The 27292-nt window shown below is 45.4% G+C and overlaps 1 protein-coding gene across 1 annotated transcript; it reads right to left on the reverse strand.

Annotated features, from left to right (window-relative positions):
- Positions 1 to 133: 133 nt before the first annotated feature.
- jag1b (jagged canonical Notch ligand 1b) lies at positions 134 to 26339 on the reverse strand. Its single transcript, XM_029449992.1, has 26 exons — positions 25941 to 26339; positions 25368 to 25673; positions 18750 to 18801; positions 16072 to 16329; positions 15542 to 15602; positions 13122 to 13252; positions 12912 to 13031; positions 11482 to 11595; positions 11285 to 11398; positions 11088 to 11201; positions 10652 to 10698; positions 9955 to 10128; positions 9382 to 9535; positions 8418 to 8582; positions 8197 to 8310; positions 7944 to 8057; positions 7658 to 7771; positions 7093 to 7209; positions 6374 to 6401; positions 5881 to 5966; positions 5178 to 5291; positions 4986 to 5095; positions 3695 to 3934; positions 2956 to 3087; positions 2549 to 2693; positions 134 to 1978 (listed from the first exon to the last, which is right to left on the reverse strand). The coding sequence occupies exons 1-26, from the start codon at positions 25995 to 25997 to the stop codon at positions 1515 to 1517; spliced, it is 3645 nt and encodes a 1214-aa protein (XP_029305852.1). The 5' UTR covers positions 25998 to 26339; the 3' UTR covers positions 134 to 1514.
- Between the last annotated feature and the right edge of the window lie 953 nt (positions 26340 to 27292).

Genomic DNA, 27292 nt, shown 5'->3' on the forward strand with positions numbered 1-27292 from the left:
AACACATTTGGACAGATCTTGCTCAAGTCCTCGTTGCCTCTCCAGCAGCGGTTCTCACGCCAGCTGCATGAGAAACCTTTCATGTGCGCCGACATGTTCGGCTCGATGCATCACAGAGACTCTTCACTCGCTCTCCAGAACAAAGACAACTTTAATTCTCTTTTCATACAAAATATTAAATAAATATGACTTTCAAAAATATATTGCCAGATCAACACATAATTCTCAAGTTCATAACACAAAGTCAAAAATAGAACAAAATGTTGCCATGATCTCAAAGGGTTAACAAATGAGATAAAACATGTTTGTCTTTAAGAGCCTCATTTTCTAAAAAGAAACTAATTTGCACAGAAAGCAGACTCTTGCAGAGCAAGGCAGTGTATTTTATTGGATTCTACAGTGTTCCCATTGCCCCCCTACTCTTCAAGTACTCAGTCTAGCTTATGATATTACGCTGACCAAAGCAGATGGGAATGCTGTCGTGTCATATTGACGTGACTTGCCTTTGAAATATTTCAATGGGTTAAACTGAAGCTGCAGAAGGATTTTTGTTCCCTTAAGTATTTATCCATTAGTGGCAAGCAATATGTCTGCCACCATGTCCATCCCTCGCAGCAGCCGTGATCTTTTGTTGTCCTAACCTCACTTGGCTTCAATCAAGGTCCTGGCAACAAGTAATGAAATGTCAAATGTGTGGAAAAACACAACAAAAAAAAAGTGTTTCAGGCCTAAAGTGCCCATCCTTTGTCTTCTTTGAAATTTGGCTTTTATAGAATGCATTGAAAAATTAAGTCATTGAAAGAAATGGTAGGCTTCCACAGCTATCAAAACCTTCAAACTAGACAGAACATATAAATAAAAAGGAATGATATCTTAAGGCTCTTGATTATTAAGTTAATAAATCAAATATACACAATGATTAATAAAAAAAATGTACATATCTACATGTTCTAAATCAACATAAATTCTTCATATTGGCAGCAACTGCTGACATTGAAACCTCCCCCCCTCCCCCCAAAAATAAAAATAAATAATAAAGTTGATCTTTCTCATTTGACAGTTGCTGAAGTCTAAAGCTGAAAAGGCACTTTCTCCAAACAGAACTAAAAAGAATTCAAAACACGTACTAAAAATAATTAGCTCTAGCGCTGAACACGTCGGGTAGTTTTAGTCATTGTACAACAATTACACCAGGAGCCCCTTCCATGTGTCCACTAAATAAAAACGTTTTTTTTTTTAAAAGGGAACTGAAATGCAGAGCAGGACACTTTTGCAACTAGTTCTACAGTGAAATGTATACCAGTGCCTTATGTTTCCAGCCAACCAAAGCAACTGTCACTGCCAGTGTAAGCCAGCTTGTCAAAACTTAAATTAACACGGGGAATATCTGAAAATACTGTGGGGTCACGACTGACACGACAGTTTGCTAACTACACATGCCAAAGCTCCCCCGTCTCACCCACCACCGGGGTGTGAAGGCATAAGGCTTGGTTGCACAGCAACACAGCTGTCTGCTATACAATGTAGTCCATCCTGTTTATGCTGTTTGCTGTCTCCAAGTCTCTATTGTCCTGTTTATTAGTCCAGTTAGGGTGTTTGGATGTGGAGTTGGAGACCGGCGTCTTCTCGTCCCTCTCCACCAGTGTGTATGCTGGCTGTTTGGCAAAGCGGCCCTTCTGTAAGTGCCTCTCCTTGTCGTCCTCATCCCCCTCGGGATGATTTGTCCTTATTTTGGCAATGACAGAGTTCTTGTTTTCGTAGTCTTTGATGGCCACCGTCACGTGCTTCTCTATAGGGTTCTTGATCTGGTTGAGCTGCTCCCGCACGTTGTTGGTCGTGTTGTCCTCGGCGCCGGTGGCCGACGTCCCGTTGTGGTTGCTCTGTTTCCGCCGGCGGCGCATGCACCACAGCAAAATGGAAACCAGCACGAGGACCCAGATGACGATGAAGACGGAGCTGAGGAGGGGCACTAGGTAGTCTGACGGAAGAAAGGAAAAAAGGAACACAGGTCAAAGAGATGCCACAAATATAATACGTGAATTGAGTCAACAATACACAAAACATCAAGTCAAGCTTGCTAAATTATTAGCGCACTTTTGCCAGTGCAACCTAACCTCTGAACCCTGGACAAGGAAGCTGCTTCTATTTGGCCGTGGCGACAGTCTGCTGTCACCATGTTGATGAACGGCAGACACATGCAGGATTCTTACTACGAGTCCGGCCAGGTGCAGTACGAGCCAATGTAAAGCCACGTAGCCAAGCAGCTCTGCTCTTTACAGCCTGGCTAGATTATTTTTATGCTCCATTACAACTGCCATTAGATGGCAGGACCTGGGCGGCCGAGTTATGTGGGAGGGTTAGGAATCATTTTTCACACGTGCACGTTTTTCTTTGGTGCTCGGCATTGATGACATTCAGGACTTGGCTACATCTAATCTGATCTTCTCAAAATTAAGTCAAATTATATTAAGCAGAATGCTCCCACCCACTGGTGTGCTAGTCTGGGAAACTTCACAAGCAACAACCAGAGTTTGGAGGCAGTTCATACCAGTTTTGCTGGGGCTTGGCACGCGCACTTCTTTGATGGCGGTGATGATAGTGTTGTTGTTCCCGTTGCGCTTGCTAACCAGGTCAATTATCCTGTCTGTGAGCTCTTTGATGGGGCTCCGGTCCAAATGATGGTCCTCCATAGCCTAGAAGTGAGAAGAAGAAAATCAGGCTTGAAATCTGTTGGTTTAGGTTTAAGTTCTATCTTGTCTGCATTAATCGTGTTGCAGTCTACTGAGGACACAAAAACAACTGAGCCTAAATCACCCACATGTCCCATTAGAGCATGTCTTAATGCTGCTAAGAGTGCATGCTGCAGGCTATAAGTCAAAGGGGATTTTTTTTTGAGCATACATTAATAGAGGCGGGCAAACATATGGCAGACAGGGAGTGGGAGGAGGTACTTACGATGCAGACGTGGATTTCGTTGCTGGCTGAGAATGAGGGGTCACAGGTTATGGACACAGAATGCTCCAAGGAGAAATTCTTCACTACGTACAAGCGCCTCAGCTGCTTACACACGTCCTCCACAGTCAGGCTCTGGACACCAAGAAGAAAAGAAGCGAATGTTAACAACACGCATGGAAAAATCAAGAAGAAAAAGGAAGAGCTAGGCCCGCATTTTTGGCAGTGGGGTCAACATGGTTGGGATCCACCTCATTTAGATTAAAGACCACAAGCTCATATGCTTGTCACTATCCGCTGTCATGCTTGTTAGGCATTTGGCGAGTGATGATGCTATGTGGTGACAGAGTCGCCAGTGGTCCCGTTTAGCTCAAATACATACGATCCTGAAATTAATCTCGCAGTGCGGTCGAGATTAAGAGTGGATTGGCATGAAGTCGTGAATGTCTGAACTTGGATGCAGTCAACAAAAAACGGGGAGTGAAAAGAATGAAATATCCCCACATTTCTTTTTTCCTGGAACACATTTAAAATACATGACTGAATTGTTCAGAAGTCTTAGACAACAACTCCTTCTGCCCAGGAGGGATGGGTGAGCACTTCTGAAAACCTGATCTTTCACAGTTTGCTGCTCCCATTCATTTAGGAGAGGTGGTGGTGGTGGTGGTGGGGTAGAGGCATGAAAAATGACCCCAAAACCCTCTAATTCAATCTCTCCCTCCCTGGTGCCTAGGTAACTCACTTGAAGCATGGTCTCCTTGTTGAAGGTGAAGGTGATGTTGGCGCAGCTGTTGTCCTGGTAACTGGAGCTGGGGTGGCATTTGGTGGGACGCGGGGGAGGGTTGGAGCGCCAGCACTCTCCGAGGCCGACGCAGGGCTTCACAAAGCAGTGGGCCTCCCTGATGGGGATGCAGCTTTGGCCTGAAGGACAACCGCCTCGACCTTTGGCACCTATGTGGCATGATGTAGGGCCACACGACATCTGGGGAGAAAACCATGAGGGAAACGATGTTAGATAACTTAACAGACTTTCTTCTTGTAATTAAAACAAATATAAAAAGCAGGACTAGGGCTCATGATTCTTTTCTTTTTTTTGGGATGGCAAGGTCCGCCGTAGGGGTGTCACAATATACTGTTATTGACATATGAAAGATTGATGTCATGTTAATAATATTGTGTTAATGATCCAGCGCCTCGTGAATCATTTCAGTTTCTTTCTGTTCTCGCTTTGTCCCCCTCCCCCTACACAAGCGTGCAATTCATTTGCCAAAAATGAATTAACAAAGTTTAAGATTGACTGAAAACATTATTTTCTTTTACATTCTTGACAGACATCGCAATAACATTGTTATCGTGAATTATTTTGGCCACGGTAATGGTGTAGTGAAAATCAATCAGATATCGTGACGGCCCTAGTTTCTCAGTTCACCAGACACAGGTTAGAAGAAAGAAAGAAGATCTAATAGCACCAGTTTTTCCCAGTCATGGATAATAGTGGCTCTGTAAAGAGTCATTTCTCTCCATTTCATGTTAAGGGATACGCTTCTGTAATCCGCATGAAACACATGAGCTGTCAGCTACAGTACGATAACACCCACGTATAATGGTGTCCCCATATCAGACTGTTTAACATGGCAGCCTGTACCTTAGAGCCATAGATCATTTTCACCCCATGATGCATTTTCTTCCTGAAGGGAGCAGTATTAGTGAGGCGCCATTGTTAATCTGGTGGTGAGACGAGCATGATCATGATAGCACTACTTCAGGCCTCTACTGTATACCACCCAATCGTCATCCAGTGAGACTTTGGGAGATTTGGAGCTGGCATCTGACACCGTATTTCCAAACAGTGCCATTGTGTTTCTGTTCAAAACAAACTGCATCATCTCTGTATAGAATTTGACACTCCCACGGCAACTCCACCCTGTGACGCAGCCCTACCTGAGATTTCGGAAGACCGTGAAGTCTGAGAAGCAACCGCCCACGCAAGCATTTATACTAAATACTTCACTTTTACATTGGCAGAGACCTACCTTTGTGCACAAAACTTTCCCATTCGAACAGTGGCAGCTGTTGCAGTCTTCATCCCATCTGAGTCCATCAGGGGTGACGTGTCCATTAACAGAGCAATGTTTTCTTGTCACTGTGTTCAAAACAAGCACAGCATTAGATCAGAGAAGTTGCATTTGTAATGTAGATTTGTCCTTCATCACCAAGACTTGTACCTTCTTGACAGTGGGGTCCAGTCCTGTCGGGTGGACACATGCAGCGATATCCGTTGATATCATCCACACAGGTGGAGCCAAAGGTACATGGAGAGGACTGGCACTCATTAATATCTGTCACAGAGGGAGAAGAGCGAGAGGTAAGAAACGTCTTGGAACAATGAGCACAGCCAGACAGCACACAAATATTGGGTTAAGCACACACATCTAATTCCTAGGGTAAATCCACTGGAGGTCATGTGTCATTTGAACAGTGCATACACATACACGTCAGTTAATAAAAAACAACAAAACATGCTTTAAATCAGTCCTGGCCGTTTTTTGCCCCATGCAGCTTTATTAAAAGGCAGCATCATTAGCAGGTATGCAGGAGCTAAGGGCTGGACTTAGCAGAACAAAGGGTTTGCAATGGGAAAGAATGTGGCCATCTGAAAGCCTTTAAGAGGGAAAACAATCTGTGTAATCAGTGTCAGAGAGCATGGCTGATTAGCTGTTGGCCTGCTAAGCCGGTTTCCCCCGGGGACAGCAGCAGGGCCCGGTGGAGTGACACTGAAATGGCTCGGCCTGGCCTGCAGCCCAATGCACAGATAATTGGCCGGCTAGACCTTGCATTTGGAGCGACTGATGGTCCGGCTGGCCCGGGCCTGCTCTAACTTACGGCTCAAATGAGGATCAGGGAGGAGTGGGCGGCAGCAATACTTACTGATCCGACAGTCTGGACCGGCGAAGCCTGCGGCGCACTCGCAGCGGTACCAGTTATCCCCGTCCACGCATGTTCCGCTGTTGTAGCTGCAGAGAAACAAGGGGGCAAGTGAGGAGTCAGTTTGTACATCAGGAAAAAACTCTGGCTTGTTTTACAGACTGACATCTATCCATACTAATTTTATATCAACACATTTTTTGGGCTGGAATCTTCTCACTCTACTTTAAACATTCCTCAGTGGTAATTAAGGCAATCAGACTTTTTGTTTGACGTGTGCATGCGTTTAGGGAGTGAGCTCCAGTGGTATGTTGTTAAATAAAAGTTGTGTCTGGGACTTCAGAAAAGAGAGATAGCTAATTGCATCGCAGGAATGATAGGGAAGGGTGCAAGACTGGTTGGTTCTCAGCGTTGAGACGGTGAGAGAAAGCCTGCAGGTGAGAACACAGGAGGAGCATCTGTCTATATCTTTAGGAAATGCTTGGCTTCCACTTACCATGGGTGGGGACTGCAGTCGTTGGTATCTGAAAGAGAAGAAAAAAAGAGAAAGGGAGAGAGACAGAAAGCAGTGAGTGTTTGATTTTTCTCCCTCTCGTGTTCAGTACACACGACAGCAAAGAGCACGTCTGAGCTTGCGTGTGCAAAGGCGTGTTGGGCCGGTCTGGCCTGGACTCTGCCTTATTAACATCAGAGCAAACAATCGACTCTCACACTTAAAAATCAGCGCCCCCCCCTCCAACACCACCACACCCAGATTCCCAACCTGGCTGTTTCTCCCTCCCTTAAAAGTCAGGGAATTTATGTTTTGGAGTACATGCGTACAAGGGCAGGGATCCCAGGGAAATGGAGGATGGCTGTTGAACAAGCCGACATGTCACTGTTTGGACAGGAATGCAACAACGAGAGGAGAGAGACGGGTGTATGTTGGACGAGGAAGAGGAAGGGGGGGGGAGGGGGGAGAAACATCTGTCTCCACTTTCCTAACCCCTTTCTCCCTCCTCCTCCTCCTCCTCTTTCTCCTCTCATGGCCAGCAGCAGCCAGGGAGAGAAGAAAGAGATAAACATTCTTTTTTTAAAGGCAAAGATCAAGAGGGGATGAGAGTCAGATTTAATCAGTTGCAGGACTTCACCTCTGCATTAGGTAGCAGGAGGTTTGTCATCATTTAATAGCAATAACTGTCCACCCATGTCCCATCCACACTTTAGCTCACTTACTCTGGGTGCATGTGGGACCCTCCCAGCCTTCCTTGCAGACGCAGGTAAAAGACTCCCCAGTCACCACGCAGGTACCTCCATTCTCACACGGGTTTGGAAGACAACTTGAGTTTTTGGCTGAGAGAGACAAAAAAGAAAAAGTGTAGTTTTGTCAGTGAGTTTTTTTCCCTCCAACTTTAAAAAGATAATTATCAGTAAAAACCAGTGCTCAAACCCTAGAAAAAGGTCGGAGGAGACTGATGTTGGTCTGGCTCTTTTACTGTCTGGTTTCCGTTTTCTCTGAGGGAATCTGCATTCCACGACTTTGAAGTGTATTGTCAGTGCAATCAGTGATTTTAAGCGGATATCTGTCAGCACTCCCGAGAGAGGGAGAAATGGGCAAGCAGGAAGATGGGAGGAGAGGGAGTGTTGACAGTGAAGGGATAAAAACTGTTTGTGGACCTTGCATATCTGACAGATCTGATTAATATCCGAGACAAGACGGAGCTCTCCCACAAAGCAATCTTCTGTGGGTGAGCGTGTGTCTGCGTTTGTGTGTCTGAATATGAAACACAAACAAACTCACCTATGTTGCACGTCGTACCCTCCCACCCTGGGGAACACTTGCACTGGAACGTGTCGCCCTCGTCGTGGCAGGTGCCACCGTTGTTACATGTGGCTTCATCGCACTGACTTTCGCCTGGAGGGATCATTTACAAATCTCTGTTTAACCTGTGCACTCTCATAAGTCTTCATAAACACAAATACTGTATAGAAGAATGGGGTAATTACATACAGCCATAAGCACATACCATGAGCCTGCACAGACAGACTACACGGGTGTGGAAAAAGAAACAAAAAAGAGCTCTTACGGGAGTGGCATGTCTTTCCCTTCCAGCCATTCTTGCATTCGCAAAAGAAATCAGTCACCAGGTCTCGACATGTCCCTCCATTATGACAGGGGTTGGTACTGCAGTCATCTATGTCTGGTGGAGACATCGGATGGGAGCGTGATTAATGGGCGGCATATCAAACACATCACACTTTCTGTTGAAACATTCATTGAACAGTCCCATGAGGGAGGTGCGTTTGTTTGAAGGTCACAGGACGAGCAGTACTACTCACTGATCTCGCAGTGGTCGCCCTCCCAACCGTCGCCGCAGATGCACTGGTACACGCTGACTTTGTCGATGCAGGTGCCTCCGTTGCGGCATGGGTTACTCTCGCAGTCGTTGATGTCTGAATAGACAAGAACAATGTGAGTTTGACAGTGATATATCAGATTGTCCTCTGCAAAAAACACTATCAGAGGTGCCTTGTGTTGCGTGCGTGTCGTCTGGTCTTACTCTCGTGGCAGTAGGTGCCTCTGAAGCCCTCCTGGCACTCACAGCTAAACTGGCCCCCAGCCTGGCTCCGGCAGCGGCCGTGAGGTCCACACACATTCGACGAAATGTAGCGCTCTCCTCCCGGTGTGCTGTTGGACGCCACGGACACTGTGCAGCTGTCAATCACTGCGGAGAGGAGAGACAGTTGAACTCACAAACCTCGTTTGACCAAACTTTCAAGAAAGAAAGATCTACGAGTGCAGGCCTCTACAGATGAGAACGCCAACAAGTTGGTTAGAAATAACCATCCCCTGAGAAAAACAGTATCAGTGAGAATGAATGATGGGAGAAACAGCGATAAGCTGTTATGCTTTCATAAGCAATTCAGAGTGATCCTTTTCACTCTGCACTGAAATCCCTTCCTTTCCCCCTGTCTGATCAGGTTAGGAGAGCGGGCTGAATTTACTCCCCTGTAATCACTTAATTCTTGCCAAGAGCAGAGAAAATCTCACCGTCTGGTATCTGACTCCGTGGTTGGTCCACTCACTTAATTACACACACAAAAATGTGCACATTCGTTGAGGGGGAAAAAAAGAAGAAGAGGTAGCCCACCAAGTCATTACCAAGAACACACACAGTGCTATCAGCCCTTTGCCAGATTTTCAGGGAACTCAGAGGAGGGGAGAATCATTGGAAAGGCTTTGCTGAGGAGATGGGGGGGGGGGGGGGGGGGGGGGGGAATTCATCAAGGGAGCTACACTCAAAAAAAACCTGCTCACCTTGGCCAAAAAACTTCAGCACATGAAACTAAAACATAGGTATTGCCCTCATGGGAAAAATGTGGGCACAGGTTTTCAGACAAATGGTGAAGACCTGGCCTTATTCAGCATTCTACTACAGCTCTTTATGTGGATCACCTTACAGAAATGTTCTGGAAAAAGACAAAGCGTGAAAAGCTTGTGGTTACTGCAGGCAGGAGACGTACCTTTACACGTGGAGGTGCGACAGTGGTCTTTGAGGTGTGAGCAGTTTTTGCCCTCGTAGTCCTCCGGGCAAGCGCAGTAGTAGTAGTCTGTGGCCAGGTTGAAGCAGGGCGCTCCATTCTGACACGAGTTGGGCGAGCAGTAATCGATATCCAGCTAGGGCAGAAAGGTATTGAATTGAGTGGTGAACCCGATAGCTGACATGGCTTCTGCTATACTGAACAGAGCAAAACCCACAGCATCCTCCCTACAGGCTGTGCCAGGAAACAACACACGCACAGCACTTGGAAGAAGGGGAAAAACAAGGCAGAGACATAGGAGCCGTCCTCTGAGTCTGGGCTTCAGCACTGAGGAATGTATCCCGCTGTAGCCAGGAGCTGCTTCAACAAAGCACTCCCTTTTAAAAAAGGAGGACTGTGGAACAACAGTTATTTAAGAGGGTGGGGCAGAAAAACTTTACAACAAACCCAAAGATACAGCAATGCTGGCAGAGAGGGGGCGAGAAGGGCTTAAGATGCTAATGATGGCAGGGGGGCACGCATGTGTTGAGGATCGTGGTGGGAGTTGTGTCTCACCTGGCAGAGATTTCCTGAAAAGCCAGCCAGACACAGGCACTGGAAGCCGTTCACTTCGTCCTGACAGCGCCCGCCGTTCAGGCACGGCGCACTCGCACACTCGTCGATGTCCCTCTCACAATGCTCGCCGGCAAAGCCAGGGAGGCACATGCAACGATAGCCATTTATCAAGTCCTGAGAGAGAGAGGGAGAGAGAGAGACCAGGGTTTAAACTCATCTAGCTGCACATGTGATGAACTGCTTTGACAGGGTGGGGTCCAAACAATAACTGTCAAACCAGGGAACAAAACGAAGAGGCTGAGAGAGAGGGGGGGGGGGGGGGGGGGGGGGGGGAAGAGAGAGGGGCCGTGCCAACTTTGGAGGGACATTATCACAGCTCCACAATTATTTCAACACATTTTCCTGGCATGGGCTCGACACAATAATGTTTATGGTAATTCCATCTGGCATGGTCAAGGAACTTGTGTCCCTCCCTTAGAAACCCCTCTGAACCCACTCCCCTGAAGATTTGATTTCAGAGAGAAATTCCACAACAATTCCACTGTCGGTTTGGAGGGAACCGTTTACAGCAGCTATTTGTGTAACCGCTGTAAATATGTCCCGGGCTTTGACAAAGAGACACAATAAAACAAACAAGCTGGCAAACAGAGCAGCGATGCCAGATAAAGCTAATAATGTCCTTTGACCCGACACGTACCTTGCAAGTTCCCCCATTCTGGCACTGGTCCTTGCAGTCGTTAATATCTGCACGGGAAAACAAATATGAGGATTAATTCTGAACAGCTTGACTGAATAGTCTGTCTTTGAAAACAAGTCTGTGCTTTATGTCTCCCATGCTAGAGGCCTTTAAAAAAACATTGTCAGAGCTAGAGAGAGTTGGATAACGTGTCTGCAGAATCAATGCAACAGAGAATTGAGCAATCGGTTCTGCTGCCAAGTGAAACTGGTCCTGGGATTGTCACCACAGCCTTGTCTACACACATATTAACTATAAAGCTGAATCATTTACACTGCAGGAACAGGCTGCACTTGACCAACTGTTTGCTTTACGCCTTCATATTACACATTTAAGTCAGCCTGTACTGAATGAAGAGAAATAAATAAAAGGCTGCAGCTGACAGCCTTCAACTCACTGATGTCACAGTTCTGCCCCATCCAACCAGGGACGCACTCGCAGAAGTATCCTCCAATCAGGTTGCGGCATGAGTTGGCATTGACACAAGGCTTGCGGTCGCATTCATTGGCATCTAGAGAGGGAGAGAAAGGTTTAGTGGCATTTGCATGTGCAGCTGACAGGCGTGACGTGGTGGAAAGAAGAAAAGAGGCTCACCTATCAGACACGTCTTCCCCGTCCACTGTGAAGGACAGTGACACTTGAAACCGTTCACCAGATCCTGGCACGTTCCTCCGTGATTGCAGGGGTTTGGAGAGCAGTCGTCAACATCTAAGCAGAAGATTCTAGTTATTCAACAAGCTTCTCTATGAGGGTATGGACATTCAATGGGTGCAGGTTAAGTGCAATCTTACTGATAGTGCAGGAGGGGCCTCTCCAGCCAGGCGCACACTGACATTCGTAGCCTTGACTGGTTTCTGAACAGCTCCCTCCATTAGAGCATGGATTGGACAGACAGGCATGTTCCGCTAGAAAGAAAAAGAGTTTTTGCAAACGCCCACGTGAGTCACTTTTAAAAAAAGAGGAAAGATCCACTCTTGGATGCTCCATTTCTCACTTATTCTGAGATTTTACCCTTTTGGCCAATAATCAGATATTAGGATTGTTGTTTTTCCTGCTATTGTGGCTGCCATGGTCTACATTTGCCCTATTATTCAAAAGAAAAAACAAACTAGATGCAAAAATGCATTCAGCTTCTGACTCTCATTCCTGGAAAGCCGCACTCCTCTGCCCTCTGTCAGCAGAACACACCGAGGGGTGGACTTCCCTCACCCATCACATAACTCCTCGCCTCCACCCCTGCCACAAAAGCGCGCTCAAAACCCCCCCATCTCACTCTCATTACCCGCCCGGCAGGCCACACCACCAGGAAATCATCTTTCATGCTAAGTTGACCTGACCAACGCACCGTGACTTCCCTCTGACTCCCCGCCATTCTTCTTCCGAGAGGCGGCACAAGATGAGAGACTGGCGGGAGGGCGAGCGGGAGAAAGGGGGGCTCTGCCCTGGAGTTTCTCCTTTATAGACGCGTTAAGGATGAGTGGGTCCCAAATGAATCAAAAATGAATGATTCACTCTGGGAATAACTCAGCGGTTGGAGGTGATCAGTGGTATGCCGTGGGGAGGAGGGAGAGGATGCAGCGCTGCACTCTGGGGCCTCTCTGTTACAATAGCCTGACGTATCCCCTGGTCAGAGGACCTCCTGTTACGAAGGGCACGGTTTCCTGACATCTCTGCAGTTAAGCTGTCAGCACCCCGCAAGGCTCAGATTTAATGAGGAAAAAACCATCATCTCCATGGTAAGTGTTTGCAGCAGCTGAACCTTAGCACCACACCCATCGGTCTGGAGTGCCTGAGGAGCGGAGGGATGACCGGCCCCTGAAGATCAAACCGGTGGATTACCTGATTTGGGAGCCACTCACGCTGGAGTGGAAACAAGATTATTGCTGAGTTACCACCTCCTCTGATTACAAACTCAAGGCACCTCTGACCTTTTTTATGCAAGCTCAGAACCTACCCACTTACTATAACTGCATACGTTTGAGACCCATGACATTAAATCCAATTGTAGATCCTCTTACAAGTAAAAAATAAAAAAGAGAAGTTCAGGGAATATTGGAGCCTCTAATTATTTTTGCTGTAAAATGTGAAAAATTAGATTTTGCCAGAACAATACGACTTCCTTCAGTCCCTGCAAATGTAAGTTGCCTTAAAGGCAAGGCGTACAGTGAGGCAATTTAGTATTGCACTTCAACAAAGCTTTCAGAAGATCATGGACACTCACCTCTCTCACAGTTGGCACCAGAGTAGCCCTCGGCGCAGGTACACTGGTATTTGTCGGGTCCTGTGTTGATACACGTCCCTGCATTCAGGCATGGCTGGTGAGTGCCACAGTAGTTCAGATCTGCAAAAGAGCGTTTAACACAGCTTTAGTTTGTTTTGGCACAACATGGGCAACTCATACAGTGACTGCAACTGAAATTAGAGATTTCACCTTTATCGCAAAGGTGGCCGCCCCAGTTGGTGTCGCACAGGCACTGCCAGGGCTCTACACAGGTGCCGTGTACACAGCCAGGGTGGGGGATGCACTTGTCACAGTACTGGCCCTGCCAGCCATACAGACACCTGCAAGACAGAGAGCCATGCCATCAGCCTCAGAAGTGGGACATAAAGTTAAAAAATACTCACACGTATGCAATAATCCCTGCAGTATCTGAAAATTATATTACATTTAGCAGACGCTCTTATCCAGAGCGACTTGCATTGAACTAAGTACAGGGACAGTCTCCATGGAGCAACTCAGGGTTAAGTACCTTGCTCAGGGGTACAATGGTGGCAGCCCTGGTATTGAACTCCCGACCTTCAAGTGTTTTGTTTGGAAGGCGTACCACTAGACCATCACCACCCAAAATATCTAGAAAACATCTTAATCTTCGGTTTATACCAAAATTCTTCTCAAGCAATACAGTAATAATCTGAATTTAATGAGCACCACATAGTGTGTACAGCATGGAGCTGCATAAAAGAAACAAACAAAAGAGCCAGTATCCTCACCCTCACAACAACTGGGCTGCTTCTTAAAAGACCACATATGAATGTTAAGTAGCAGGGTGTTTGTGCAACAGCTTTTAAACCATACTTGGCGACAGGGAAACAGGAGCATTTAGCATTTTACTAAACAGTGAAAAAAACAAAACACTAAATTTCAGTTCCAATGGGACCTGCAGCACAGCTAACATTAGAATGCGGCCAGACGCTCGCTTTAACAACACTGCCTGTGGCTTGGTAGTAGACGCAGTGAGGAGTATTTGGCTGTTACGCTGCTGCTCATCCTGGTTCCCATGAGTCAGGAATCAGGCTTGTGCCCAAGGCCGAGGAGGGAAACACAACTTGCTGACCATAATTACACTGATAATGCTGCCCTTTTCTTCCTGGGCTCCATAATTGAGACTGCAATCCAGCCTCACTGATAAGTCCACTCTTTTAAAAAGGTGACGAAGTAGCGATGCAGTTGCTGCTGTGGAGCCTAGCGACAGGAAACAGTGTCCCTCTGGGGAAGCAGTGTGCTGATTAGCCCCAAGAAACGGACGGACTGTAAAAATAAACGCGGTGGTTAAGTAAACCTCAGTCTGTGATTAAAGAGGCTATTCTTAAAAGTGTGCTAATCCTCTCCATGAGAAGTGGAGCAGGATTCCTGAGCAGGATCCCAACTCATTTACATTTATTAAAAACAGCCACATTACTGAGGAGTGTGACACGACACTGTGCCTCGCTGCTGATGCACAGACCGATTTTAGCCCTCGACATGAAAACAGAGTCTGAATGTTGTGGCTGTGCAGTTAATGCTTTTCAAACCATTTTTCTCCAGTGGCAATCTTGGTCCACAGGGGCAATGTTATTACTCTTTTAGAAACAAAGAAAACTGCAGGGATCGATAAATAATCCAGGCTAAAAGAAAACCCCAGCGCCATCAGCTGTGGCACTGCTGACGTAACGTTAGTGACAAGGAGGCCAATGTTGCCATGTACTGCTGTTGTTTACCTCTCTGCAACAGCCCAATGATGGGAAACTGCTCACTGATCACAACAGTAGAAGAGCTTGCTTGGAGAGTTTGTTGGCAGAGTGCATATAAGCAGAGTTAAACCCAGAGCTTTAAATATAGCCACACCTGTGCAGAGACTAAAGCAATTCAACCCTCTTGTTCTGCCAGTGGCCACACAAGCATTTACAAGAAACCTGATGATGTCAAAAGCTTGGGAAAAACAACAAAGCTGCGGCAGAATACGAGCAAACTTGATCATTCTTGCGCTTGATTTGCGGCCAAATCAGACAACTAAAAAAAAGCAACCAATGCCTGAGCTGTGGGAGTGGGGCAGCGCAGGGCCTCCTCCAGGATGAGGATGAGACACAACTGCACACAATGCCCCAGCTCTGATATCCATCTGCGCCTGGCTTTTCCTCTGACTGTGTGCATAAACAGCATTAGGAAAGCCATTAGCTACACAAACAATACACTTTAAGGCTCATCTGAACGTTGCATACGATTTGGCTGATAACACTTGCTTCATTACAGGGAAACGCATAGAATACATTTCCAACATGGAGACTTGGCAGTTGAGCCGCTCCCTGTTCTCAGGCTGGCTGCTCTGGTCCAAAGCTCCACGAGAGATTTACAAGCAGCTCAGCCTGCATCTCTGTTAAAGCCCCGGTACTGATAGTCTTTTGGCCAGAAAAACAAGCACCTACAGGGAGACATCCATGCCATGACAGAACCGGTGCTTGGACACAATCACATTCTGGCTCCGGCCTCCATAATAAGTAAAGGCAACTATGTTTGACATCTCAAATAGTAAAAATGCAACAAATGCTTGATAACAGACTAATACATCATACAGATCTGCCTCGGTCACTTACTTGCATCCCCCTGGCTCCTTACATGATCCATGTTCAGTGCTGCAGCCTTGTCGACATATAGCTAGAGGAGGAAGAAAAATAATCACTGCCTGGTAACTTGATTCAAACTTAGCTCCATTTTTAAAGCACATTTTAATTATAGCAGTAAATGATCTAATTACTATCCTCTATGACATGTCAGCATGAGAGACAAATACTGCTGTTGACACACTACTAAGCTTGTAACAGTAAAAATATTTAATAAGAAATTGACTACAGCCCAGGCTGACTTCCTGTGGATAGTTTATTCCTGGTCATACAGGCAATGAAAAGCTTTATTTGAATGAAAGAGGAAAGAGGAAAATGATGTGAGAGTTCAGAAACAAAGCCTTCCATTCAATGCAAACCACGCAGCAGACAGAGTATCAGAATGAATCATAGATTACAGTCTGGCTGAGAGTTTTAGAAGACTCATTCAGAGTCATAAATACCAATCTGGACTGTCTCTAGCTGCCGTCACCCACCAATCACGTCATTTCAGCAGGGCTTACCTGTGTTGCAGTCAGGTCCGGACCAGCCTTCCAGACAAGTCTTGTTTCCATTGTAGTCGCATGTGTAATGCCCGAAGAACTCATCCCTGGGCCGACAAAACTTGTTGCAGCCGAAGCCGTAGTAGTGCTCGTCACAGCTGACCCGGATCTGGTACTCAAACTGGGCCACAGGGCCGTTGTGAGTCAGCTTCTGCCAATGCGGGCTGGGGTTGATCATGCCGGAATGAGAAGCTTTCTCTATCAACTTCCCATCTGCACCTAAAACATCAGTTTTGACAGGATCAACATAACAAAATTAAAGTTTTTCCCTCAACTATGTTAATGTTCATCAAATGTTTGAGCCAGGGACAGAATAGTGAATGCAGCATCCTTCATTATGCATTTGGGAGTTGCAATGTTATCTGTGATCATACAGTGGGAAGTGGGAGACCAAGAACTTGGACATAAATTGCAGAAGATCTCTTAGATAGCAGATTATATGTAATTAAAGCAACTATGTGTGCAGGAGAGGAAGAAAAGTACAAGGAGGAAATGTAGAAAAAAGGGAAAGGCTGCCTGTAATGAGCACTCTTAACTGCTTTTTTCTCACGCTCCCTCTCCAACTCTCCCTGGTTGGTTTCTGATTCTCAGGTTTACAGCTTGAGGATATTACTGGTCTCAGACGCTGTCCTCTGCATCTGCTCAGGCGAGGACATAACCGCAGCCGCCATAAATTAAAGGCGTGAGGACACCGATGCCACAGTCACTGCTGGGAAGCCTGCCAGTGTGCCATCAGCACTTTTCCTCACATACATTCTTGTACTTTAACAGCAGTCAAAAAGGTATTCCTCTATACTGGAGCAAAGGAACACCCGATGTGATTGTGCAACAACCAAAAGGAGACTTAAAAACACACAGACCTAGACACAGAAACAAACTTACTGTCATGTCAAACATTAGGAGGTCACGGCTCTGTCAAACAGGCAAGGACTGACCTGGGAGCCAAGGGCTGTAATGAGCTTCACACACACAGAGCAAACACACTCAAACTGAGCAAACATGCTCAGCCCAGTCTCCAGACACTACACTGTACACAAACATACAAGACCTGCACATTAACGCCACTCATTCACTCGCACACGAAGCACTCGCTACTTGCCATCTAAATCTTCCACCTGGGAGAGAATGAAAAATATGTCAAAGCCGTTGTTTACTGCACTCACATGAGCAGAGGTGGCTGACCGCTGGGTGAATCGCTCCTCTGTGTAGTATGATGCAATGCAAAGCAGTGGGGGACGGCCTGCTGTCATTTATTCACTGTGCTGTGGTGTGTAGGGAGGGGGGGGGGGGGGGTGTAGGGTCTGGGCATACTGAAATCACAGTGCCCAGTAACATTTCGCAGTGATCTGGAATCCAGAGCTCAGCTGTGTGGCATTTCTCTACCGACTGCTGACCTGCCGTGTCAGGAGTAGCACATCCTTACTACCTGCTGCCTGGCTCAGAGATAAACATATATCAGATACGCTTTAAAAAGCTTAGAGGAGGGCATGCTCAAGCATCAAATTCATTTTATATTGAGAAAATCTAAAAATGTTAAGCTCTGGAGTAGGAAAGAAAAAAAGAAAGATTTACACGAGTATAAAACTAAAATCCAGCTTTTAATTGGGACTGGGAATCAGCAGGCATTTCAACATCCTGTTAGGATAGTCACAACATATGAAGCCATCAGGGCTGTGAGCTAGTCTAGTGGAGCTCAGAGGGGCTTAACCAGCATTGACTGTGTACATTCAGGGGGCTTTTCACACCAATGCCCTAATAGCTCTCTGGGGAGCGGCAAATACAGCAGAAAAGACCGAAACCTTGTTGACCCCGAACGGACCTCCATAAAACGAGCATGGAACAGGGCCCTCCCTCAGCTGGAATCACCACGCTGTCGCCAATCTGACCGCCAACCAGCAGGAATTCCAGCATAGTTAACGGCAGAAAAACCAAACCATTCAACCAGAATTATAATTCAGCATGTTAACACGTTCCCACGTTCATGGGAAGAACACCCACAGTCTTTGAGTAGCAAACCAAAAAGTCTTCTGCACTGTGCTCAGTGTGCAGCCCACCTGCGCCAGAGGTAACTTTAACCTACGGGACAGGATAGCTCCGAGGCTTTGGCCCCCCGCATTGTGACTGCAGGCTAGTCACAGCGCCGGGCTGATCGGCCGGATGAACTCTGTTTCACGCCTAAGTGACAGTGAGACAGTGTGACCCCAACCCTGGCTGGCAGCACCTGCCATCAGTCATCGGCCAAATGAAAACATTTTCATAGGGGGCAGCGAGGCCCCCGCTGTACTCTTCCCCTCCTCTACCTCACCACACTTCCTTCTCTCTGTCTTCACTCCCCCTCCCCCCCTCCCCTCGTCTGCCTGGTCCCCGCTTCTTCTTCTTCCCCCTCGCTTCCCTGTCCTGCTCTCCTGCCTTACAGGCACCTGTCAACACACTGTCTTAACACACACACACACACACACACACACACACACACACACACACACACACACACACACACTGGACCATGTGGAAGAGGGCAGGGGGTTCAGGGAGAATAAACTTCCTTCTCTGACCTTCCACACAACTCCTCCCAGAAGTTGCCGTGGGGGATGGGGGGGGGGAAGACAAGATGGAGATGCCAGACAAGGACAAGTACTCACCACTGGTTTCATTTTTGAAGTCGAAGGCTTCCACTATCAAAGTGTAGGACCTCTGAGGAAAACAAGACAGAGATACAAGCTGTTAGCCAAGAGCAGGATCATCAAACAATGACTATCATAAAGCTAAACTCTAAACATTACCATTCAATAACAAAGTGATAGATATTTTTGAAAACGTATCGTGCAGGGAACCACAGAACAATGTACAGCCTTCGGTTTGTTAGTAACCATGCAAGATCATTTGTAATGCATTCCCACAGTTCCCTTAACAAATATCACATATTGCATGTTTGATGAATGCATAAAATCCCTTTCAGACATATTGGTCAGGTAATCATTATACAGTTAGGTAAACAAAAAGGATGAACATATTTTTCTTTATAAAATTTAGTTTTCAATACTGAATTTTATTTAATCCAATTCCACAACTTTGCGGTTTGCCAACGGCATTACCAGCCTTGCCAATAAAGTTTCATCTCCCTCTCATTGAGTTAGCCTACAACAGGACCTAGGACAGAAGCTGCTAACCGATAACAATGGTCCTGTTGATCTGATTAAGAGAGGATAAGCTCGCGGTGGTGCAGAGGTCTCTGCATCTCAACGATTAGGATGAGCGACACATGGGCAGTGGGGTCTGGTCGAGCTGGACACCCACCCAGCAGGAGGGTGTCTGATACACACCGAAACCAGCCAGATATAGCAGCGCTGCACTGGACTAATGACTGGGAGAAGTCAAAATAACACAAAAAGCACATAGGAAAGAAAACTTCACCTTGCAATGCCAGAAATATGTCTTCATCTCAGCCAGGGTAACCTTGCCCTCTGTAGAAACTGTTTTCTACATATTTATAAAATGTGGTGAGAGAAGTCAGTGGATGATTTCCAATGTTCTGAGAACGCACAGTCACTTCTGTTTTGCAATGTATGCAGGATTTTCTATTTTTTACGCTAAACTTCTAGTGTTGTGTGCTATGAATGATGTAAATAATCAAGGCCAAAATGCTTAAGGACACTGCATTATACCAAAGTCAAGACAGGTTGGTGAGAAGGAAATGCAGAGAGAGCGAGAGGCTGAATAAGTGCTACACTCTGGAGGGCCTGTCTTGATTTCAGCACTCCCGAAAACGCTTTGTCTGATTCAGGGTCGGTAGCGCTCACACCAATATCAGCTTACACATTCGCGCTGCCCTGTGCCACAGTCATGAGGGAGCGAACAATGTGTCTGCGAGCGCACATGACAGAGTCGGAGAGAAAGTATGCGATTGTGAGAAAGTGGAATTCACTTACTGTGCTCGGGCATCCACTAGAAAACACCTTCTTGTTATATTCGCACACATGCTTGCCCCTAGCAGCGCTGCACGGAGGCATTTCAGAAATTCTACATTGACACTATGGCCCTCTTTGCTGTGGTGACTTCATGGTAAACAAACCTTTGCTCAAAAAGGAAACCCCCTGTTCACTTTCCACTGAAAGCAAAAAGGGAGGTATGACTCACTCCTGGGCCGTTTTTCATGGCTTTACCTTGTTTTGTCAGCCACTCAACTCTCAATCTTGCCAGGAGACATTTGTCTCATCCTATGCCAGAGTTTCACTGCAATCAGGGCAGCTATTATTTGAAATGCAGTGCTCATCAGCAACGCTGGCGTTACATTATACCCCGACTCACAATTGGCTGCAATCACTTGACACAGAACTCGAGGTAGTGAGTCAGTGGTAACGTGATACCTACTCACCGACTACCACAACCCAACCTACAGCTAGTTATATGAACACCAAGAACAAGAGTCCTTTGGCTTTGGTGTTCACTTCCTCATGTGTTAAACACTCAGTTGCAGAAAAGCTTTAGCGTTCATTTCGAATCAGGGGAGTAATCTTTTCCAATTTAAAAAGTCCTACCCAAAACAAATCCCACGTACTGTATATGACGCAGTGAGCACACGGCGAGCTCATCCTAAGAACGGGACATTATATACAACAACACTAAACTTGTATGAACACAGTATATTATCAGTTATTCTCGAAATGTTAATATTAGTCATCATTGCAACATTAAATTGACGTGGTTGTGACTAAAATGAGAAGTAGGAGAAGCTGTAAAAAAAGACTAGAATTTGTATTCTACTACAGTTAAGTCCCTTCAGTGATCTGAGCACTTCTGAACAGCACAGTTTACAGGCAGTAACATTAGGAAAGAGGGATTGCTGCCAAGTGAAAACATCAACAAGCCTGGTTCACCTTCTACACAACGAAACTTCACATCGTCCTGATGGGGGGGGGGGGGGGGGGGAGAAAAAAAATCATTAAAATCACTTTGTGGTGAACTGTCAAGAGGCTTACATTTTTTTTTTTTTTTAAAAAGGCAGGTCTACATCAACACACCCAAAACTTGCACGATTTGGACTTGCCTCAACATGGAAGCTATTGCAGAATCATCATAATCAACAGACGGATGACGTCTTAGTACCACAAACATAACTAAGGCTAACAGTAAAACGCCGTGGCTTTAGATAACACTTTTTAGTTGCTGTTCACATTAAGTAAACTACAGCTGATGTTCCCCAGGCTTCATATCATTCAACAATAATGCCATTGTGGTTTGATCCAACAAGTAGCCTCGCCATTATTGGGATGTTTAGTTGCAGACCAAATAACTACTTCAAGAAAGTGAGATACTGCCCGGCTCCTCATTCACTAACACTCCATAACTCCTCGGCGGTTATCAGCCTGGAACAGTCTGCCACTGCCAGGTTCACTTTTCCCAGGCTCCCAGCTGACTCACAACTTCTCTTTGAACTACAGCGCGCGCGCACACACACACACACACACACACACACACACACACACACACACACACACACACACACACACACACACACACACACACACACACACACACACACACACAAAGTGTGGCCATATGTCTTCTTATCTTTCCTGGCCAAGGAGGCTCTGTCCAACAGACAAGTAACATAAGCGATAAAGATCATTCCAGTTTGAAACACAATGACTTGCCAAAGAACACTACTGGATCCTCTCAGAAGGGGAATTTTCCCAACACAGTCTGATGAACCATTACAAGGTAATCTAACAAAATAAAAAAAGGCATGTCTCACGGAAAAATAACAGGCAAAAGCCAAAGGTCTAAATAAAAGGTAGGGAAACAGATTAGACTGGTCTGGGCCAACACTCAGCACACAGGAAATGTAAACAGTCCAGTCAAAGGGATGTTGACCTTCTGTATCAGTTTCCCTGAGTCAATCACTTCAATAGTATCAAACTGAGATCTAACCAATGATTTGGGACTGCTAGGTAACACACCCCTGTTTGCCATAAAACCCATGCTCGGTCATGAAAAACAACTCTCATAAATCACCTTCAAAGTCAATGACTGAATTGATGGACTGGGAGGGAACGAAGGAATGCGTTGTGTGGCAAGAGATTTTTTTCACAACAAGAATTGGAGTAAGACCGTACAATAAATAGCTTATTAAATCACCTGTCGAGGTATGTCAGCCCGGGAACACCACAGAACCTCACCCAGACGGAAAAATAAAAACACAACAACTGCCAACTAAATGTAAACTGATGTTGGATCCATCACAAGGCAAATAAGAGCCAAACCAATAAGCCTGAACAGAGAAAATTAATATCAAGCATTTACCTAGACAAGCAATCCTCTGTTTTGCAAGAGTCACTAACCATTAAAGGGAAACAAAAACAGGGTGACAGGTGACCTCCAATTAAATGCATTTTCTATGCATGTCACGCTACCATACAGCTTGAAACAACTCCGATAAGCGGCAAAGCTTCAGAAGCCATTATGTAAAATCACACTGACACAACTCTGCAAGTACACTGAAAAAGTCCTTGTAAAATCAAAGACAGGGTAAGGTATGGAGGGGAGAGAAAAAATAAATAAAGAACACGTTTCTTTACCCTCCTTCACTGGAGTAATTTGCACTTAACTGCCACATCAGAGCAGACTATATAAAACAAACATGTCATTACGCTCACAGCAGCCGGCAGCGCTTACCCATAAGGCTGAGCTGACGATTGTTCTGCGACTCACCTGTTCCCAGTTCTCAGACGGCTCCGACTTGCCAACAAATCAATCACAGCGATGCCTACATGCCTCAGGTCTGACACCAACATTATGTTGAGTAAGAGATGGAACATTATGATAATAAATGTGGGCATAATTAAATAAGATTTGAGCCATGCCAACTAGGGCTTGAGAAGTGAGACTAGTTGGGAAGTGAGCGGATAAGTGCTTCTAAAAACTCAATCCAACTTCTAAAGGATTGACCCAATCCTACTTAAAAAGGTCGTCTTTTTCCTTGTATAGGTGCAACATAGGCAAACATGCTGAGGTGGCCATAGAGGCATGGTCAGTTTGCCTGAGAGGCAACTTCATCACTGCTGAGTCTACTACAACTGCTTCCTGTTGCTTGCCCTGCACTGGCATTACAGCTGCACTGCCTCTATTATACTCTGTAATCCTCACTGTAGTCACTGAGGGCACACCATTGTCCCTGCTTGATACACTGTGAGGGACCTCACTTCTCTGGAATAAAAGCACGAAGCAGACATTGGTGATTCTATACAGGGTACTAAAACAACGATGTGCTAAAGTTAAAGATGTTCAGCCGACGGCACTCAGACAGATGCCTAGCTCTTGCCCTACCTGATCTAAGCACATGTGTGTAGCCTCATTAAGTGCAGCAGTTACTGTGGGTGGCAAGGTTAAAGCGATGAAATGCCTGGGGTCCAACCGAGCGTGACTTAAACAAAGCCCTTGGCCTGGACAAGAGGCCAACTTCATGCAGCTCACAAGAGAGGATGAAGGGGGGGTAAAAAGCTTCATGAACTCAGAGTACCCAACAACCCAATTGCACCACACTGCCATCTGTCCACAACAGCCAATCAACTGATGAAAAGGACAAAGAGTGATATCATACCTAACCTGACAATTGTTAATGTGCACTGAAGTAAAGCACTTAAAGTGAAGGATAAGAGAATCTAACGAGCGGCTCCGTTCTTTCCCAAATCTCAGCCTGGCAGCTCCAAAAAAAAACTTCTGTTGTCTTAAATTAATTCATCTAGATGTGAAATGTCTTAATTGATACATTGAACACATAGCACATCATCATTTCTACAAATTTCACTGCCAATATAATTAATTAATTAATTTGTCCTCCATTAGGTCTAGGACATGTAGGCCATTTAGACTACATTTTATCATCAATGTCAGAAAAGAAATGAGTAAATCAAACAGTCCTCAAACTTCAACTGGCACCAGGTTTCATTTCAATGTCAATAACTGCTGTTTTCAAGTACGAAGGATTTTAAACCAGTAAAATGAAACTAATCTGGCTCAGAAGGTTCATGCCAAGTTAGTGCTGCCATGGTGTGAACATAAACAGAAACCTTTATCTTTTCTTTTTTTATAAAAAAGGTGTGAGGCGCCAGTGTCTAAGTGGAGAGCAAATAAAAAAAATACAGACTGTATCAAATTGCATGCTACCCTGCTGCGAACATTGTTTAACTGGCTAGAAGATCGTAGGAAAAACACAAATCTGAATGATCCGTTCTGCCCCACAGGTAACAAACATACATAAATGTTCAACTTAAAAAGCAATCACATGATCTTCCAGTTTTTTCACTTATTTGGGCCGTTTGAGGCTACCGCTACTTGAAATTACAACAAGAACTTCCATCAAGATTGAGGTAAAAATAGCCTTGATGTAATTGGACACACACATACCAGCAGACTGTGCCTTTCACCCATCAGGCACAGTGAAGGAGTTTGCGGGCCAAGCTGTGGGGCCAGTCAGTCTGTGCACAGTCCTACTTATTTCACTACATCGAAATGTGCTCTAGCATGGCAAATCATATCTCTCACAGAGCTACAACTCTCCCACAGGCCTGTCAGGCACATTTATTTACTCTATGAAGAAGAGCTGACACTTGAGGAAACCATAAAGTGGGCTTTCACTCTGTGGAGTTACTGAACTGTGCAACATGAGCAGCTGCTAGGGAGGCAGAGGAGGAAATCTGGGAGAATGCAGCTCAACCACCTTTTCATCTCAACTTCTTATTTGTTGAAGCAAGCCAGACAAGGGGGGAAACATTTGAGAGGATTATACATTGTAAAAAGTAGTACTCAACCGATTTATAACTAGAGAATAAATCTAAATGGATCTTTCTCTTGAAATATTTGATGGGTTTAATGGTTTTTAACTGTAGGTCATAATTTACCCACACTTTTCAGATTACCCACTGCACTCAGAACACTTGAGGTTTTGTGATCATCCAAAATGCAAAATACTTTAAAACACCCTAATACTATTTAGATAGATAGACAGGCCAAATTGAGAAAAATACCTGCACCTGGTTAATTGGTGCAGATAATGAGGAGACCAGGGGGGGTCTCTCCTCAAAAGGATAATTCACCGAGACCTAACTACCAAAAGATCCACTTTTCGGGGGAGTGCGAATGACTGACGGACAGTAATTGCACATAACTGCCCTGCAAACAAACATTTTCTCTCTCGAAAATTAAAAAGAAGAAGAAGAAGAAGAAGAAAATATAAGTGTTTTTTTAAGTCCCCAACTCACCGGCCAGGCAAAACTGAAGGCCAAAACTATCCTGGATTTGTCATTCCTGACAGAGCTCTTGAAAGAAAAGGTATTCCCTCCGAGGACAGGCGTAGATCCCATTCCGAAGCTGCAGGGCCCTGCAGCAGAAACTCTCGACTGGTATTCCTTCAGGCAAACTTTGAAAAACGTATCGCACTCGTCCCGTGTGCATTTTCTATCCGGCGTGGTCCGTGTGCCATCACAACACATGCCGTTCAGCAACTCTCCGTTTACATTGTGCATCGATAAGATTTGCAACTCGAATTGTCCCGATCCCTCTGACACCTGTTGAGGACAGAAGAGTGAATGCAGTGGAAAACTTTGACCTCATTATTTAGAAATACAAGTAGTAATACTATAGGCTACTGCCGTTGGTTACCAGACATTATTCGCACTTGCAGCAGGCCAACAGGACTTTGCATGAGACATATACATGTAATGTTAGCATAGCCGTGCACATAAAAAAAGGCGACGCACATGCAATCAAAGTACATCTAAACAAGTGAACTAAGTGACTCGTCCCGCTGTTTCCCCTTAAAGTTATCCACATACCTTTGTCAGAAAGCAGAGTAAAAAGGCAGCAACGACTGAGCCCCGTCTCAAAATCATGCCTCCGGACTGCTGTTGCCACTCGTTTGTTAGTAGTCGTCTGGCCGACACACGGCACCAGAGCTCTCCTCTGGTTTAAACATGCACGAGTGGGAAACAACACTTTGGTCAGCGGAGCACAGGTTCCCGATTCATAAAAAGACCTCTGCCTAGTATGTCCCTCAACCTCTCCGTACGTCTGCTCTGCTTCGTTATCCGACAGTTTCCCCTTGTTGTTGAAGAAAGTTTAACACAGTGGCCATGCGGCAGCCGAGCCCACTGCTGACTGACTGACTGACTGACTGCTGGCTCGAGCTGGAGCTGGCTTCACAAGTTCAACAGGGAGGGAGTGTCTGCGGAGCCCCGAGCCTCCATATTCATGAGCAGGGCACAGTGAGCCCGCCCCTCTCACATTATGAGCAGACTCATACACCCAAAGATTGCCCGTAACGACTCTTTGGCAGTGATTTGGTGGAATATAAAATTGGAAATAAACTATGACCTGCAGTCATAATGATAATGATAATTCATCACGAGCACAAACCTAAGCATAAATGAATTAGATTTTCATAAAGCATCAATGTACCTTTTTTAATAGAGTATCTTCCTACATCCTGCATTAGTTGCATACCACACTCACCACAATGTATACCATTATTTAACCTCATAAAGATTTATGTCATCTTGAAAGGTGGGTGTCTACATTTGTGCCATTAGGTAACATGCTAAATCATGTGGACTGCAAAATGCATCAAGGCCATCAGACTGAGTCGAGGGCATTTTGTTAAATGCATGGTATGTCAGACATCTTTCCTCGTGTAATGCAAGCCTTGGATGAAGAACATTACATTCTCAATATCTGCACGTTTTAAGAATAGTTTCAAAAATATTTTTACTCACATTTTTGGCATTTTTATAAACTATGAATGTGACCGCTTAACAACATGATGTTATCAGGAGTGCACACAACAGTGCCCCAGAGTGGCAGAAACTTCACGTTTAATGCCTGCCTCAGACATGTCACACATTTAACATTTCAAACCGTCAACCTGTAGTTTATAACCAAACATAATGCCAACCAGGATGGATATTAGTCTGAATAAAACCGCTGATGACCAGATTTATAGCTTAAACACGAAAAAATAAGCTGACAAACTGCTGAAAGATATTATTTCCCAGGTATCCTTTTGGTGTTGAAGGGCAATTGCGGTCGTCTGTACCTCTGCAAGAAGGTAATCTGTGAACTGGATCAGTGACTACACACACACACACACACACACACACACACACACACACACACACACACACACACACAC

This window comes from Cottoperca gobio, chromosome 15, assembly GCF_900634415.1.
Source record: "Cottoperca gobio chromosome 15, fCotGob3.1, whole genome shotgun sequence".
In the NCBI taxonomy this organism is placed as follows: domain Eukaryota; kingdom Metazoa; phylum Chordata; class Actinopteri; order Perciformes; family Bovichtidae; genus Cottoperca; species Cottoperca gobio.

Bases quoted from the DNA above. Each gene is read 5' to 3' on its own strand.
- jag1b (XM_029449992.1), bottom strand. From the start codon at position 25,997: ATGATTTTGAGACGGGGCTCAGTCGTTGCTGCCTTTTTACTCTGCTTT. The intron at 18,802-25,367 runs GTGAGTTGGGGA...TGTTTTCCTCAG, and splicing joins CCTTCAGTTTTGCCTGGCCG to AGGTCCTACACTTTGATAGT. The intron at 8,058-8,196 runs GTGAGTAGTACT...TGTCTCCACCAG, and splicing joins GGGCGACCACTGCGAGATCA to ACATAGATGACTGCAGTACC.